Source organism: Hevea brasiliensis, chromosome 13 (assembly GCF_030052815.1).
Source record: "Hevea brasiliensis isolate MT/VB/25A 57/8 chromosome 13, ASM3005281v1, whole genome shotgun sequence".
NCBI classification, from domain to species: Eukaryota; Viridiplantae; Streptophyta; class Magnoliopsida; order Malpighiales; family Euphorbiaceae; genus Hevea; species Hevea brasiliensis.
In genome coordinates, this window is record NC_079505.1 from 6,240,854 (window position 1) to 6,259,222 (window position 18,369).

General features: G+C 35.2%; 1 protein-coding gene across 2 annotated transcripts; it reads left to right on the forward strand.

Annotated features, from left to right (window-relative positions):
* The first annotated feature begins 607 nt into the window (after positions 1-607).
* Positions 608-15,161, forward strand: LOC110669880 (probable serine/threonine-protein kinase SIS8). 2 transcript variants are annotated; one of them, XM_058131706.1, is made up of 14 exons: positions 608-2,051; positions 3,410-3,847; positions 5,750-5,853; positions 6,290-7,575; positions 7,685-7,725; positions 8,407-8,475; positions 9,387-9,487; positions 11,399-11,477; positions 11,577-11,675; positions 11,805-11,873; positions 11,992-12,041; positions 12,141-12,317; positions 14,138-14,168; positions 14,670-14,809. In XM_058131706.1, exons 1-13 carry the CDS (start codon positions 1,569-1,571, stop codon positions 14,139-14,141), a joined length of 3,000 nt encoding a protein of 999 aa, XP_057987689.1. In that variant the 5' UTR covers positions 608-1,568; the 3' UTR covers positions 14,142-14,168; positions 14,670-14,809. The 2 variants fall into 2 exon arrangements, with proteins under 2 accessions (XP_057987689.1, XP_057987688.1); XM_058131705.1 differs by lacking the exon at positions 14,138-14,168 and having other exon boundaries at positions 612-2,051; positions 14,670-15,161.
* The last annotated feature ends 3,208 nt before the right edge of the window (positions 15,162-18,369 follow it).

Genomic DNA, 18,369 nt, shown 5'->3' on the forward strand with positions numbered 1-18,369 from the left:
ATATTTTAAGAGGGGTGAGGTTATTGAATTTTAAAATGATATTAACATCAAACAAAGGTAGACAGGATAATTATTTTTTCAATAAAAGTTTAAAAAATTAAAAATAATTTATTTTTTTATTGATTAGAAAAATATTTTTTTAACTTATTTTTCTAAATATTTTAAATATTAAAAAATTAAAAAACATTTTTTAAGAAATATTTTTTATAAAATAAATAGAATCTAAAATTAAATTTCATTTCTGAGCTATTTTATGAGTTGATCTAATGTTTATTGTTATAAAATTTTAAATTAGGGTTTTTTTAGAATGAGGCCAAATAAAAGGTAATATAATATATAACACAAACAGGAATAACTCTTCCCTTCTTAAAATAATAATTTAAACCACTAACAATGCTATTTTTTTTATATTTCAATTAAAGGATGCTTTCTAATATTAAAAAAAAAATAAATGAGAAACTAATAAGAATTGTAGGTATTAGAATATTATTTGATAATTAATAATATTGAAATTATTTTTAAAATTATTAAAAAATAAAAATTATTATAAAAAATTTAATATAATTATATTGAAAATTATAAAATTTTAGTCCAACACCTGCAAAAGCAGAATTTAATGCAAAACGACAAAATAAAAAGGAAAATGGAGTTAAAAAAACATAGCAGAAAAAAAGTTGAGATCATCTCTCTCTTCCAACTTGCACATTCAGTATTCCATTCATCGCCCGAATTTCCAACTCAGGACTCCGCGCTTGGAAGTTTGGAACACCAATCACAGCTAGAGGGAGAAAGGACAATGGTAGTAATGTTTTGGACCCAAGAGAGAGAGAAAGAGGAAGAGCCAACCAGTTTGAGTTTAGTTGAGCTAAAGAGTTGAGTTTTGTTGGTGTTTGCAAACCCAATTAACCTTTCTATGGGACCGTGAAATCATTGTGCCTTAACAACTACAAGTGGGTCATTCTTTGTTTTTGAGGTCCTATCTCCCACTTGTTGGTCTTTGCTGTCTCTGCTTCTGCATCTCCTAACTTTTTTCAAAACTAACCCCTCTGCTAGTACCACTTCTCTCTTTTCTATGTGCCATCTTCTTCCCTGAGTCCAAAGGAAGATCTATCCTTTTCACTATCTGGTTACTGGTTTATTGTTGTTCAAGGGAGTAAAGATCATTTTTTTTATTGTGCTATTGCCTCTGCTGTGCATGCATGCCAGTGTGTTATGTGTTTGAGTTTGAATTCTGTTTCTTTGTGTTATCGTCTGGAGTAAATTGTTGTTTTGTGAGAAGGAGAGGGTTATCATTCAATTCAAGCATCTGGGTATTCTTCATACTGGGAAGGCTGTAGTGGGTATTGCTTGAAGTGATTGTTGTGGCTATTGGATTTGATGGGTTGATTTTGGGGTCACTTGTGGGTGTGAAGCAAAAGCGGCTTTTTGGATTTGGTTCAACTTTTTATTTTCTGCAGTTGGTGTTTATATTGATTAAGATTTCATGCATGGTCCAAGACAATGGAGAGGTTTATGGCCAGATTTTTGTTTCTTTAGCATTGAACACTTCAACAGCTCAGTGAAATAACATGAAGAACTTTCTTAAGAAGCTCCACATCATGTCTAATCAATCACATGATGCAGAGGGGTCAAATTCATCAAGGGGCAATTATAACTCCTTTGATGCCTCTTCCCCTGATGGGCATCTGCCCTCTAGGTCCAATGAGCATAACCCCTTCTCAGGTATTTCCAGTTGGTTGAATTCGGTTGCTAATAGAAAAAGTCCTAGTCCACCATCATCTTCAAATGTGTCTAGAGAAGAGAGGACTGAACCATCTGATTCGATTAGCAGTGGTGGTTTGGATGTCGTTTCTGATGTAGCCAGGCGTGACTCAGGGTCTACTGCATCAAGGGATCCTGAAATTGAGGAGGAATATCATATTCAGCTGGCTTTGGAGCTCAGTGCAAGAGAGGATCCTGAGGCTGTTCAGATTGAGGCTGTTAAGCAAATAAGTTTGGGCTCTTGTGCTCCTGAGAATACTCCAGCGGAAGTTGTTGCTTATAGATACTGGGTAAGTTTGTCTCCTCAGTTAACTTTTCTAATCTTTTCAAAGTATGGGTTCTCACAATCTGAATAATTAAAAAAACCTATGCAGAAAACATATGCTTATCAGTAAATCATTAAGTAACTCCTTTGTGATCTAACCATGAAGTCAACTACTATATGATAAAGTGTGTATGATATGTTTTGTGGAAAATGTGCATGGAGCATATTCATTTTTTGTTCTGCTAGTGCATTCAATATTGCCAATAAATTTCTTAAAATTGTTTCGGTGCATTGGATGGTTATTCAACATAATGTTATTTGAGGCACGGGTGGGATTGCTTTTAACATAATAGATGTACTTGTGCGGAGAAGCAAGAGGATTCAAGGAGTTGGAGAAAAGAAGAGGAGAAGTAGAGGCAGCTGTTGGATTACAGAGGAAAATAAGGATATGATATTTTGACTGATGGTAGACCATATGATCCTGAATAGAGCTAATTGGAGAAGAAAGATCCATGTGACTAACCTCCATTGGATTGGGACTGAGCCTTTGTTGAATTTGGTTTTAGGCGTCAAAATGGAGTTATGCTTAAGGCCAATGTCGTCCTTACAAGTCTGGTGATCCTTGCTCTTCTACATTTATATACTGTAATAAATGAAAAAAGAAATTGACGCTGTCAACATATATTATCAGTCTGTTATTATAAAGTTGCCAACGGTGCTGATTCATAACATTGATTAGAGCCAGTTGGAAACTAGAATTATTGTGGCATAAATCATGATCTTACCTATTTACAGAATCTGATTGAGTCACAATTGAAAGAAGAGTCATTTTGAGAAGTAGTGAAAACAATTCATAAATGATGGGATCTAGCAGAAGTGGAAGAGAGAAAGTGGCTTTGAATAGTGTGGTAATAGAAAAAGGATTCGTGTACTGACAAGCATGCATTATCAACTTTCAAGAGTTGACCTGTTGTTACTACAAATCAACTACCAAGAAGCTTATGCTTCCATGGATTACCTTTTTTTCAACTTGGAAAACCCAGCATAGGAATGAAAGCATTTTTTTTTTTTTTTTCACTTGTGTGTTTTCTGTTGGTATGGATTTTAATATCTTCTCTCAAAGCTAAAACTACAAGAAGCCTAGAGTCTCATGGCTTTAGAGGTTTGTATTCAGCATAAGTTTCAGTGAAGTGAAGCAACTAATTGGATATTTGTGCCTCAATTTATTCATTTAGATAATTTCTCATCTTGCACTAACCGGAAATTTGTATGATGTGTTCTAGAATAATTCCTTTGTTTGACAGTCTTCTCTGAAATTTTCTTTCTATTATGTTTATTCCTTTCTGACCAATCTCATATAGTAGATTTATCCGTGCTTCACAGAATTACAATGCTCTCAGCTATGATGATAAGATCTTGGATGGTTTTTATGACCTGTATGGAATTTTGACCGAGTCCACATCAGAAAGAATGCCTTCACTAGTTGATTTGCAAGGAACACCAGTGTCAGATGGTGTCAGGTGGGAAGCAGTGCTAGTGAATAGGGCTGCTGATGCTAACTTGTTGAAACTTGAACAGAAGGCACTAGAGATGGCGGTCAAGTCAAGGTCTGAATCTTTAGTTTTCACAGGTAGAGATTTTGTGCGAAAGCTTGCTGTTTTAGTTTCTGATTACATGGGTGGATCAGTTGGGGATCCTGACAACATTACTAGGGCATGGCGGAGTCTTAGCTACAGTTTGAAAGCAACACTTGGTAGCATGGTTTTGCCACTTGGTTCTCTTACAATTGGATTGGCTCGCCATCGTGCACTAATGCTCAAGGTACTTATTTTCATATTTTACATCTTTTACTGTCAGATGCACCTAGTCTAGGATGTTCATAGGGCATTTATGTGACTGATGAACCTTTTAGAGCCATATTTGAACTTTTTTTAGATTATATTTACAAAATTTGTGTGCTTAAGCATATTTTGCATACTGTACTTGTAGGTAGACAAGCTTGTGTAGGTAGAAGTCAATCTTAGCAAGGTTAAAACTCCACCAACCCCCATGGATGATCCACAAAACAGTAGATGTAAAATGAACAAACCACGACCTTGCTAGGTCATTCCAAAGATACAACTTTACTCACAAATCCCTGGGAAGTGGGAACAAAATATTGAGAAAAGTTTCGACTTGATTGATACTCTAAGGTTTTGTTAAATTTGAAGTGTCTTTAATGCTCCGCATTTACTTAGTAGTTAGCTTTCATTTAGCTAGCCTATCTAAAAATGGAACTTTGTCATCGTTTCTTTATATGATCTGATTCAAGTAGTGAACTATAACTTATTTGTGGTTTAAACATGATATATTATCTGCTACTTCCTAGAAAGATTTGACATCAACCAAAAGTATGAGTACTTGCACTTAAACATACATTTCACCTTGAGGTAAGTTGATTTTTCTTCTTTCAGAACTGGTGATGGCCAAATCTCCTGAAATGTTTACTCTGAGTGGCATTGGCCATTGTGAAGCGCTGAATACCATTCTCTTATGGAAACTAAAAAAAAGAAACTTTTGATGAGAAATCCTAGTTTGTGCAATTTGAAACTCAGCAGATAAAAATACAGTGCTTTACATTGCTGAAGCAAAATCAGGCTCTGTGAAAGCTGGTGGTGGTGGTGGTGTTGAAATTCTTTTCCTCTGTTGGTCTTAGTTTCTACCCTGCGAAATTTTGTGGATGGATTGTCTTGCTGAAGTTATGCTGGCATTGTTTTTCCTAGGAATTGTATACAGTCCTTAGGGTTTGTACATTTTCAAAATTTCGAGACCTACTCAGAAATTTACCCAAAAATAATCACTTTTTGTTTCTTGTTATATGGGCGGAAAGCATTTATTCTGTAGATTTTTTGTTCATGCTATCTTAAGCATTGTACTCCACAACAGTCATTGTCAAGTCAGAGGTGTAGTATGATCACTTTCTTGGGTGGTTACTGATGTCAACATTAATTGTTCTTTGCAGCTGCTTTAAGTCATTGAGGGAGATTGTGCAATTTTTTAGCAGTTTATCTGCAAGCTTGTGACAAAATTATCCATGAAGTTAGCAGCTTTTTACCACAACATTTTATTATTATTTTCTAAACAGTTTTTGTTCATGCTATCTTAAGCATTGTACTCCACAACAGTCATTGTCAAGTCAGAGGTGTAGTATGATCACTTTCTTGGGTGGTTACTGATGTCAACATTAATTGTTCTTTGCAGCTGCTTTAAGTCATTGAGGGAGATTGTGCAATTTTTTAGCAGTTTATCTGCAAGCTTGTGACAAAATTATCCGTGAAGTTAGCAGCTTTTTACCACAACATTTTATTATTATTTTCTAAACAGTTTTGATAATTCCACTTTCTTTCATTGCATTAAAACTGTTTAGTCAATTGCTTGCTTGATTATCAGAGAAGCCTCATATTTGCCTTACTCTAGTGTAACTATCTGTTGCTTTATGAGTTTGGCCTCTGCAATCTTGTGACAAAATTATCCGTGAAGTTAGCAGCTTTTACCACAACATTTTGTTATTATTTTCTAAACAAGTTTTGATAATTGCACTTTTTTCATAAAATTAAGACTGTTTAGTCAATTGCTTGCTTGATTATCGGAGAAGCTTGGCCTCACTTTTTGGAAGTCTTTGTCTCTCACTAATTGCTTTTCTTTGATTCTTTCTTGTACCTGATGCTTTATGCGGTTGTGCAGGTTTTGGCTGATAGTGTGGGTGTACCATGCCGGCTGGTAAAAGGTCATCAATACACTGGTTCTGATGATGTGGCCATGAATTTTGTAAAGATTGATGATGGAAGGTAATTGAAGTTATAATTTTGTACTTCATTTTATTTTCCTTTTCAGGTAATGACTAATTACCTTTTGTGTTGTTGTTTTTTAAAATCAGCTGGATTGTTTAGGATTTAGTTCACTGTTTGCTTTGCATCAGAAAATGATCTTTATTGAAAATGTGAGCTGCTGTACTCTAATGTTTCTTTTCAATGTTTATTATCACTATTGGATCACAGTTTTAAGCCAATTTTGTCTGTTCTTACGTGGGATTCTTGGAAAAGGCAACTTCATCAGTTTGCACACATCATTATGTATTAGTGTTGGTAATGAGGTTTTGCGTGCATTTAATTGTCAAATATCAGTCATGATGATCTCGGAGCAGCGAAATTTCCTCAAAAAGTTTAATTTGTTCATTTGGAAACTTTGAATTACCTCTTATGGTGATGGATTACATGGTTTCAGGGAATACATTGTTGATCTAATGGCAGATCCTGGCACTCTTATTCCTTCTGATGTAGCTGGATCGCATGTAGAATATGATGATTCTTTCTTTTCTGCTAGTCCTTTGTCTCGAGACATTGATTCATCTCATAGAGCTTCTTCTAGTAGTGGAGTAGCAAGTTCATTTGAAGAACATTCAGATGTTGGGACACTGGAGAAGAGATCCAAATTTAGGAATGTTGCTGGTTCCGGAAATGAATCTGATGACAAGTGTGAATTTCATGAATTTACAAATGTGACCAGGACAATTAAAGGTGAAGAAGAATCCAAGATGACCTTGGATGATTTTAAGAAATGTTCCAATGTAGAGAAGGTGCTGATGCGGGAGAGTCCTGGAAGGCCTAATTATCCTTTTGCGCATGCAAGATCTCCTTCATGGACTGAAGGTGTTAGCTCTCCTGCTGTGCGTAGAATGAAAGTGAAAAATGTTTCGCAATATGTGATTGATGCTGCCAAAGAGAATCCACAGTTAGCCCAAAAACTTCATGATGTATTGCTGGAAAGTGGTGTTGTTGCTCCCCCTAGCTTGTTTACTGAAATTTATCATGAGCAGTTAGATGGATCAACTACTGAGGCCAAGTCCCCTACAGAAGATAAGGAAGACCACAAACAGAAGAGTGATGCCTGGCATATGAAAGATCAAGAAGATCTTAGTCCTGCTCGATTTTTGCCCCCTCTGCCTCATCACAAAGTGCATTCTAAGGCAAGTCCTGCTTTTAACCAACCTGAGCAACTTAAACCTGTGGAAGGTTTAGGGGTAAACCATCCTTTTGAGATAAGAGAGGTCACTGGACGACCCGTGTCATTGCAGTCTGAACTAACTCCCGTGAGTTATGCAAAAAATGTTCCTGTTGCAGCAGCAGCTGCTGCTGCTGCAGCTGTTGTTGCATCTTCTATGGTTGTTGCTGCAGCAAAGTCAAGCACTGACTCAAACCTTCCTGTAGCTGCTGCTGCTACTGCTACTGCTGCAGCTGTTGTTGCAACAACTGCAGCTGTCAGTCATCATTATGAGCAGTGCACACGAAGTGATGGAGATGCAAATAGTTCTGGTTATGAGCCACGAGGTAGTGGGGACCGTGGAAGTGGTGGCCAAGAACATGATGCTTTTGGGGAAAATTCAGAAGGCGGGAGAATATCTGATAGATCAACTGGCAATGATAGCTTGAAGTCTGATGCAGGACTAGATGACATTGCAGAGTGTGAGATTCCATGGGAGGAAATCACCTTGGGTGAACGCATTGGACTTGGTACTGGCATTTGCATATTCTATCAATTGCAATCCTGCTTATTGTTGTATAGTTAGATATCATTTTAGTCTTTTTTGCATCTCTTTTTTTTTTTTTTTTTTTGTTGCAGGATCATATGGAGAGGTATATCGTGGAGACTGGCATGGAACTGTGGGTATTCTCATGTCAATTAAACCTTTTCATCATTTTTGTTCTGCTTATTTGCTAAAATGTTGGTTAATGGTTCATAATATGCTTGTTTTGGAGATGATTAACCAATATGAAGTATGAAGAAGGCCTGACAATTGTGATCAAGTTTGAAGAATTCTCTTCTTTCTAGAGCTGCTGGCACCAGTAACTATGCAGCCCCACCATTAGGTGGCCCATGTTCATAGAGCCTAGGCTGATCCACACCACTGCAAAATGAAAAATTTTGGCAGAAGTTGTTATCATCTGTCTGATGAACCAAATATATGATGTTTTTACCTGATTGACACAAAAACATAGGAAGAACTTTCTTTCTCCAAGTACTGGGGAGCATTTTCTTTGGGCAATCATTACATTTCGCAGTTGTTTTTCATCTTAGAAACATATTTTGGAAATTAGTTTCTTTTAAATTCTTAGAGGATTCTCATCAGTTTTGGGAATGGGAATCCTTGGAAGCAGGTTGTACTTAGGGAAAAGGTTATGGGATGGCTTAAAGTTCAACAGTGCAGCAGTTATTTCCATTAATGGCTCATGGACGAAATGGGTCAATTAAATGGACTTCTGCTAATAATTCTAACTATTTCATTCACAATGTTTAGAGGTATATATGTTGACCTTGTTGCTATTTTGTTTTGTTTTTAATAGGAAGTGGCTGTGAAGAGGTTCCTAGACCAAGGAATTTCTGTTGAATCACTTGAAGAATTCAGAAGTGAGGTACAAGCCTTCTCTGTTCTTTCTCCTATCTTACAATGATTTATTTTATGTCTCTCTAAGACAAGTCATAGAAGGATATTCCTATTATTCCTATGTTGCATGTGGTTAGAGATGCCTTCACCTTGTCAGGCGACATGCATCATGTGCCCCTGTTATTTCTAGGCTGTATGATATTGTGAAGCATTCTGGATATCTATTATCATTGTTGATCTGTTTCTGTATGTATCAAGACGAAGGGGCTTAGATAATAATTATACTAGTTTGGGTAGATCTTTTGAAACTTAATGCTTATAGCAACAGTTTTGCAGGTAGATATTATTGTTATATTTGTATGTTCTTTCAAAATTTGCGCGCAACTAAAACTCACTTCAATTCCACTTTTGGCTCTGATATCTTTATGACAGAATGGTTTGCTCCCAGTTACTAGTCCTTTAATCTTTGGTGAAATGGAATTCTCTCTGAGCTCTGCAGTTAAGCTTTACCCAATAAGTAGGGCTACTTATATTACCTTAGGATTCAACTGTTTTGTTTGATGTGCCATCATTTCACATTTATACGTCGTCTTAGTCAGCCGTGCACGCATGGAACGTGAAAGTCAACATACATTGGTTGTCTGGAAAAATCATCTATGCTATCAAATCTGCTTCCAATTGTTATTTGGCTTGAATGAACATCTTTGATTAAAATCTTTAGACCAAGGTAATCCAATTTTGCAGTTCTGACTGGACAAGTCAGTTTAGAATTGTTAACATTTCCTTTCCCTCAAATATTATACTGTAGCTTTGTTAAATTTCACGTTGTGTTTTTGTGTGCCTACTTCACATTTTGTGGTAAAATTTTGTGCATCTTATTGTGATATATTTCATGTATGCGAATTATTTAGTCAGTTTACTTGTGATTTGAATTGCAAGGTTCGAATCATGAAAAGACTCAGACATCCCAATGTGGTTCTCTTCATGGGAGCAGTAACTCGTGCCCCAAATCTTTCCATTGTTACAGAATTTCTTCCTAGGTATGTTGCCACGCTGTTTAGTCCATTTTCATTTTTTTTTCCTCATAAATATATTCTGGAAGCCAAAATGTTGGAGTTTTTATTTACCATTTAAAGGACCAATGTGAGTTAACTGTGTGCTATGAAGTTGAAAAATCATAATTGTGGACTGATTAAAACCTTCCAATAATGTAGTTTAATGCAACAGGAGGTCATTGTCCTATTGCAAATTATTTCAGGTTCTTAACAAGTAATGTATTTATAGAATGAATGGCAGGTGTAAAGTTCTGAAATTTTTATGAAAACTGGGATGGACTTCATAACAAGATCATAAATGGGCTACTGACATGTTAATTATTGGGGCATATTACTTTTTTGATTTTCTGTGTAGAATTGCTTATTTGTCATTAGAACTTTGCATGTTTTGCATTTTTTTGAGTTTCCACTTAGAACTCATAATGGTTATTTTTTCTTTGTGCTTTGTTAATTTAGGGGCTGTTTGGAATTATTTGTGTTTTCTGTTTTTTTTTTTTGTTGTTTTTCTACGGTAAAAAAATAATAGTGAAAACTGTATTATTTTTAGTCATTTAATGTTTTAATTAGAAAATCACTTACCAAAACAAAGGAAACCAAGAAAACCTAAAAAATGGTTTCTTCAACATGCTTTTCATGGAGCTTTCAACGATACGCTAGCTGACCGACTGGTTTCTTGGTCTTTTAATGTGTTTCAATTTGTTCAACTGCATGTTCCATATCTCTGCCTAAGGGGCTTGGCCAGACTCCTAATATCTAACATGATCAGCAAGTATAATCCTTCTTGTGAATCATGAGCCCCATTCCACCACTGATCATCATTCTCTAATTTTGTTTATAATATTAATAAACCACTTATTTTTAATTTAATATCATGTAACAAATTTTCAATTTAAATTTAAATTTAAATTTCATACTTTCTTTGTTGTTATTATTATTTTCTTAAAAATTTAAGAAAAATTTTCATTGAGGCAAAAAATTATTGTCTAACTATATTAGAATCATAATTTTTTTTTTCAAATGGACATGTATTAGAAATAAATAAAAATTAGAATTCTTTAAAAAAAAATCAAATGACTTTATTGAAACTTAGATTAAACTTGAATAATTTTGATAGAATCTAATAATAGAATCTGGTGGAGACGTACCACGGGAGTTTTATGTGATCGCAAGATTCCCAATAAGTTGAAAGGAAAATTTTACCGTACAGTCATACGACCGGTCATGTTATATGATAGTGAGTGTTAGGTACTGAAGGAGTCGTATGCGTCTAAGATAAGAGTTGTAGAGATGAGAATGTTAAGGTGGATGAGTGGCCATACTAGACTAGATAAAGTCCGTAATGAGAGTATTAGAGAAAAGGTAGGAGTGGTGCCAATTGAGGATAAGTTGAGAGAATGGAGATTGAGGTGGTTTGGTCATGTGAAGTGTAGACATACGGAGGCTCCAATTAGACAAGTAGAGCACATTAGGTTAGATGATAGAAAGAAAAAAAGGGGTAGACCTAAATTGACTTAGAGGAGAGTAGTACAACATGACCTAGAAGCATTATACATTTCTGAGGATTTAACCCAAAATCCTTTAGAATGGAGAAAGCGAATTTATATAGCCGATCCCAAATTTTTGAGATAAAGGTTTAGTTGAGTTGAGTAATTTCTAAATAACCTTTTTTTTCCCTTAATTTAAAGAATTAGCTATTTATTCATATCATTTGTACAAAGAGAGAAAATTATAAGACATCCAACATGATTTTGGTTTTCTGTTTTATGTTGTTAATTTTTCGTTTTTAGTTTCTTTTTTGGTTTTTTGGATGATGATACCAAACAGTTGGAGTTGTAATTTTTCTTTGCCAAATATTCATGTTAATGTGATGATTGAAGGATGTTGTATGTTTTGCAGGGGTAGTTTGTATAGACTAATTCACAGGCTTAACAATCAATTAGATGAGCGGAGGCGTTTGAGGATGGCTCTTGATGCTGTATGATTTTGTATTCGTGCCTTATTCAAATATTAATTAGCATAAATATTTCTTTTGAATTGATTGTAGATTTTCTTCTTTACATGATTGAACTTTCAGGCTCGAGGAATGAATTATTTGCACAACTGCACTCCAGTAATAGTACACCGTGATTTGAAGTCCCCAAATCTTCTAGTTGATAAAAACTGGGTGGTGAAGGTACCCTTTTATCCTTTCACAGAGACTCTGAGCACTTTGGAAATGCCCTTCCATACTTATTATTTCACCATACTTTGATTATTTCCCAAGTCTAATCCAGCAATTATAAAACTTTTTACCTGTCTTTAGGTATCAGATTTTGGGCTATCACGAATGAAGCACAGCACATTTCTCTCTTCAAGGTCAACTGCAGGGACGGTAAGCTGTGTTAGCATTTGGCCTTTCTGTCATAATGTTGGATTTCAATCATTTTCTTGGGGTGTAATCATTACTCTGAAGTCTGAAGTCTATAATTAACTGTTGTATTGCCCTTCAGGCTGAGTGGATGGCCCCAGAAGTGCTAAGAAATGAACCATCAGATGAAAAGTATGCAATTCTCTTTCTCACTTTAAGTTCTTAATATTACTTTTGGGACTCTTGTTAAAATTTTCATAATAATAAGATTAAGTGAGGATCGATATGCAGGTGTGATGTTTATAGTTTTGGGGTTATACTATGGGAGCTCTGTACATTGAGTCAACCATGGCGTGGAATGAACCCAATGCAAGTTGTTGGTGCTGTTGGATTTCAACAACGACGCCTTGATATTCCAGATGATATGGATCCAGTCATAGCGGATGTTATTAGGAAATGCTGGCAAACGTAAGTATTTGATCTTTTTATCTTTTATGAATATTCTGAACGAGTTTTTTTTTCTTTTCTTTTATTTTAATATTGTGATTTTGCAAATTATTCTTGGTTGCCTCACCTTATATGACAATAGTAGCAACAATTTCTACTGCTAGATACCTCACTTATCATAATGATGAAACTGGCGACTTGAAAGCACATATAGAAGCAAATGCTAGTGGTTTCCTTTTCTGGGTTTTTTTTTTTTTCCTTTTCTCTTTGTTTCCAGATTCTTAAATATTCCCTTTTTAGGCTCCTTTTGCTTAACGGAAAATATTTTTTCATTTTATAGCATTTGAGACACTCAGGAAAATGGATCAACAGAAGCTATTTTCTTGGTCAAAGGAAAAACTAAGTCATTTTTAAGAAAAATGATTTCCTCTTTTCAAAAGAGGAAGTCATTTTTTCATTTCCTAGGCTTTGATAATCTTATTAAAATGTGAAAACACTTATATATACATGATATAAACACATACTATTATAACTATATAATAGAAAATTTTCGTGACAAATATTTTCTTAAAAAAATTTTTCATAGAAAATATTTTTCATATACAAGTTATTTTCTGCGAAACAAACGGAGCTTTAGTCTTCTTTTTTTTTCCCCATAAATGTTGAAATATGCAAAATATTTAAAATGTAATTTATGTATCCCCTTGAAAATTTCAATAACCTAAATAACTGGTTACCCACTTAGCAATGAGGCTATGTTGTTCATCTGCCAAAGTTGGAGATCATATTTGCCATTTAGGCTTTGAAAACTAAATGTGAATGCATTCGATTTGTTTGAGCTTCTCAAGTTAAGCAAGTCAAAGTTTCTGTCTCTTTAAGCTGTGGAGGTGACCAGAATCTTTACTGTTTTGACATTATAGAATGCATTAAGAAGGGCATATTGCGCGTATGCGTATGTAATGACTATGTGTGCCTCTAGTCAACTCTTCCCCAGTGCAATCAGCATTTCTATTTCTACCTTTCAAAACCAGCCTTTTATATTGACTTCATCAAAGTAAGGCATTTCCTTCAAATGATTCAATTTATCATTGATAGTTTAACACAAATTAACCGAACTTTAACACCAAACTAGTTAGGTTGACTATATAGATCCGTTTCCTCTATTCCACTCACTTGAGACAATTTTTCATGACAGTTTGAGCCAAATAAAATAGAAAAGAAGGGAGGAAAATCTCAAGTACGCAAGCCTCTAGATGTTATATTCAATATTGGCTACAATTATCGAAGTATGCTGTGTCATCATATATTGACTTGTTCATTAGACTTGGTCTTATGTCCCTAGGCAGTGTCCCTAGACCATAGGGATCAAGCCGGATAAAGTCAGTTTAACTTCCAATTCAGCTCTTCCCAATTCGTGACATCACATGATGAGAGAAAGTTATTCAAATACCAGAGACAAAAAAGTATATTTTTCTGTTTAGTTCCCCTATTTCTCTTCCTCATCTTGCTCACCCTTCTCAAATCGCCCAGTGTGATATACATGTATGTGGTTATCTGCTGCTGAGGTAGTTGTCGGTATGCTTTTGCTGATTCAGATTAACTTGACTTCTGTTGTTATCATCTGTTAGTGCTTCAGTTGGCAGTCTGGTTGTTACAACTGGCTCCTCTTGAACATGCAGTTGTAGTTGAAAATCCTACATATGCAAGTTAGATGGACTCTGTTAGTGCCGGTTCCTGGCACCAGTTTACTTTCTGAAGTCTATTTGCTTTTGTTACCATTCTTTTTCATGTCTGATTAATCTCTAATATCAATGAGTTGTACTTTAAAATTTACCTTGCAGGTGATCTGGCTTTGTTTCTACTAGTGTGAAGGTCTCTAAAAGCCTGGAGCCTACCATCCTTTGTTCTATCCTCTTCATTGATGAATTCTCTCCCACCTCTTCAAATCTTAAACATTAATTTCTCTTATTTTCTAACAATAAAAAGTAATCTGGCACATGAATAAAAGCATTTCCTGGCTGCAAAAAACTGATTCAAATTTTCTTTTGTGCATGAAAGAATGGATATAGTTAGCAAAATGCAAGGCGCATAGACTTGTGGTCAGTTACATGCGATAGCTAGTTATGTATTTGTGGAGATATGGCTAGCAGCTAGTAATGCTTTGCAAGTTTTGGATATTGAGGTGGACCTGGTGTTTAACAGAGCTGAATGGCGAAAAAGAATCCATTCAATTGATTCCAACTAGTTTGCTATTAAGGCTTAGTTGTTGTTGTTGCTGCATGCTCTAGTTCATAGAATGAATGTTAGATTTTTTGTATGTTTAATTGGGCAGGTTGATATGGAATTGATTTTTGGTCTCCTTATAAATTGTAGGGATCCAAAGTTGAGGCCAACATTTGCAGAGATCATGGCTGTTTTGAAGCCATTACAGAAGCCGATAACTGGTGCACAAGTGCCTAGACCAAGTTCATCTATGAGAGGTGGACATGAGAAAGGTCAGCAACAGGCAGGCTAACAGAGCTAATTAGTGAGTCAGAGTGGAACTTCAGCTCAATGGATTGCCAAAAATATCAATATGGAGGCAAATTATGAACTTTCTGGGACAAGAATGCACATTGAAATACCAAAAATATAGAGGAAATATATGGACTGTTTGGGAGAAGAACATGAGAGAGATGATCGATGATCATGGCCCAAATACATTCCAATTGGAGATGATTATGATTCTTTTTTCAATGTTTTCCCTTCTTTTTTAAATGTTTTCCCTTTCTTGTTTTGTATTCTTGTGCAGCCATTCTCAAGGTGTATTTGCTTGTAAAATAAGAAAATCCATTTGAAATTGTTGTAATCAATATTTTGTGGTTATTTTTTTTTCTTACAGTTTTACCAAGCAATTTCAAACTGAGGGAGCAACTGGAAAAAATTTTACTGTCCCATCTTACCCAGTTATTATTATGATTTTTTTTTGCCCCTTACAGTTTGTTATCATTTTTTGGAAATTTCCCAGTACCCTTTGCCATAAATCCTCGAAATTTGGTAAATTCAGATGTGTCTGGCTCCTGCCTAACCTAAAAATTTAATAATAAAATTATTTAAAAAATTATAAAATTTTAAATTTTAATTAAATTAAATGAATAAAAAATATAATATTTTTTTATTGAGAAAATTATATGAATACATTTAGTACATTAAAAAGAATATATAGAAAGATAAGACTTACACTTTTATGGGTACATTCAATAATTTGCCACTTTATTTATTATTATTATTATTATTATTATTATTATTTATCTTTTAAACGTTTATGAAAGAAAAAGAAAAGTAAAAATAGCAAAAATGAAAATTTTGTGCTCCAACATATCTTTTTTGGTAAAATAAAGAGGCTAATAAAAAAGTCTAAGACAAATGAAACAAAGACAAGCTCCTCGGGTCTTGCTCCAACTAACACCTCAAACAATCAGGGGATCCTTCATCAAAATCACACCCTGCAACATATTAGCAGCAAAAGAACTTAACCAATCAGTGCACATATTCTCCTCACGGAGCACATGAATTAGAACAATCTCTTAATTACGACTCAAGAGCTCCTTTATTTTATTCAAGACATAGTTAACATTCGGAGGGACATAAGCATCAAGAGAATTATCATTTACTATCTTTACCAACTCCATGCTATCACTCTCAAAACAAAATTCTGCGATGTCCTTCATTCCACGCAAGAGATAACCCAACAACTAAGGCTGAAGGTTCAGCTCTTAAAACAAAACCACACCCCTGTTTTAAAGCAAAATCTGAACACTCTTAATCAAACCTCCCTCTAACACCCAACCATTAACACCCTTCACACCCCGTCCACATTTAACTTATGTCAGCCCTTTTGTGGCATATTCCAATAGACTTTTGTAACTGCAGGCCTAATTTCTAACCCAAGAGCAGCAGGATCACAAGCATAGATTTCCCAGCCTTCCTTAGAGAATCTCTTCAACTATTTCAGGAATAGATAAGATCTTATTATTAAAAATGACATTATTTCTATTCATCCATAAAAACCAGCTAGCCATCCCAAACACTACAATCCAAGGAACATGATCATTATCTCTAGTAACCTTCAAATTATAAATCAACCAATCTTGTACTGTTTGAGCATTCTGCTCAAAGCACCTTCTACTCAAAACATTAATCAAACAATTCCACACCTGCCTCACCTACAAACAATCTCGAAGGGCATGCAAAATGGATTCCTCCTTTTCACCACATATATGACACGAAGAATCACTATTAATATGACGTCTCACTCTAGTAGCATTAGTAAGCAAACCATTATTGGCAACAAGCCACAAGAACGATTTAACTCTTTGCATACCTGGCCATTTCCATATCATTGACCTCAATTTTGAACCTTCTCCCTCCTTATCTTTCTGAAGAAAAGAATAGGCACTATTTGCAGTAAAATTTCTAGAAGAAGATCTGCCCAAAAAAAATCATCTTCCTCTTGATTCATGGAAGGAGCTGGCAATTCAGTAAGCAAATCAATAACTTCCTGCGGTAACAAATTCCTCAATTTATTTAAATCCCACCCTCCATCAGAAGCCACATAGCAAGCCACACAATCATCAACTATCTCCCTTCCTACTGGCATCCAAGCATAGTTAATCAAAGCTCCATAACCTGGTAACCACACATCCTTCCAAAATCTCATAGTACATCCATTCCCTAAGGACCAAATCAATCCTTTTCGAAAAAAATCTCAGATGTTACACAAACTTCTCTATAACGTCGAACATCTTCCTTTCCTTAATTCTATAGAAACCACCTTTCATCCCATTTTATATTTACTGCGAATTACCTGAACCCAGGGAGCATCCATTTTTTGTACCATACCCCAACACAACTTTAACCCAAAAGCATCATTCATCTCACGCATACGCTGAATTCCCAAACCCCCACACTCTTTATCCTGAATAATTTTTAACCAAGGCAACAGAGACATTTTCTATCTTCCTGAGAACTTCCTCAAATAAAACTTTTGCACTTCTTTTCAATAGAATCACACATTTCAATAGGCAAGGACATAGATTCCATAGCATACATAGGAATAGTGTACATAACTGATTTAACAAGAGTGATTCTTTTCGTTAGAGATAATTTTTTCACAATCAGCCTACTAACTTTTGTTGAGCTCTCTCCAACATATACGCATAAGTACTCCACCGAATCCTTGAGTGCAACAAAGGCACCCCTAAATATTTCCCCAAATCATCACAATCCTTAAATCCCAGATGCTCACTCAATAACTTCTTTTGCTGAACATTGACATTTTCAGAGAAATACACTCTAGTCTTAGCTTGACTAACCTTCTGACCTGAGCATTCACAAAACATATCCAAAATTTCTTTGACAACATCAACTTGATTAATAGAAGCCTCAGCAAAAAGAACTAAATCATCAACAAAAAATAAATGCGATAACAATGGCCACCCTTACTCAAATGAATAGGTCCCATTTACCCTAACTAACTGCATCAGAAATCCCATGAGCCAAGCACTTCATGCACAACACAAAAAGATATAGGAATAATGGATCACCTTGTCTAATGCCCCTAATTGGATAAAAAACATCTGATAACCCTCTATTCCAAACTACTTGCATTGAAGCTCTTGACACACGTTCCATAATAATCCGTATAAGCCCATTTGGAATACCCACATCTACAAGCGTTTCTTATAGAAAACTCCATCTCACTCTATCATAAACTTTTCCAAGATCCACTTTAATTGCCATAAAACCCTTCCTACCCACCTTAGTTCTCATAGAATGGATCACTTCCTGAGCAATCACAAAGCTAACTTGCATGGGACCAATAATTCTAGGCAATAACTTCTTCAATCTATTAACCACCACCTTCATAATCACCTTATATAACACTGCATAAAGACTAATAGGTCGAAATTGTGAAAAACTCTGGATCGCAACTTTAGGAATTAAAGTCAGTAAAGTCCTATTCATAGCAACATCAACAGGTCCTCCCATAAAAACTCTCCTCACCTCCCTACAAACAACCCCCCCGACAACA

Bases quoted from the DNA above. Each gene is read 5' to 3' on its own strand.
- LOC110669880 (XM_058131705.1), top strand. From the start codon at position 1,569: ATGAAGAACTTTCTTAAGAAGCTCCACATCATGTCTAATCAATCACAT. The intron at 9,488-11,398 runs GTATGTTGCCAC...TATGTTTTGCAG, and splicing joins GTTACAGAATTTCTTCCTAG to GGGTAGTTTGTATAGACTAA. The intron at 12,318-14,669 runs GTAAGTATTTGA...TATAAATTGTAG, and splicing joins ATTAGGAAATGCTGGCAAAC to GGATCCAAAGTTGAGGCCAA.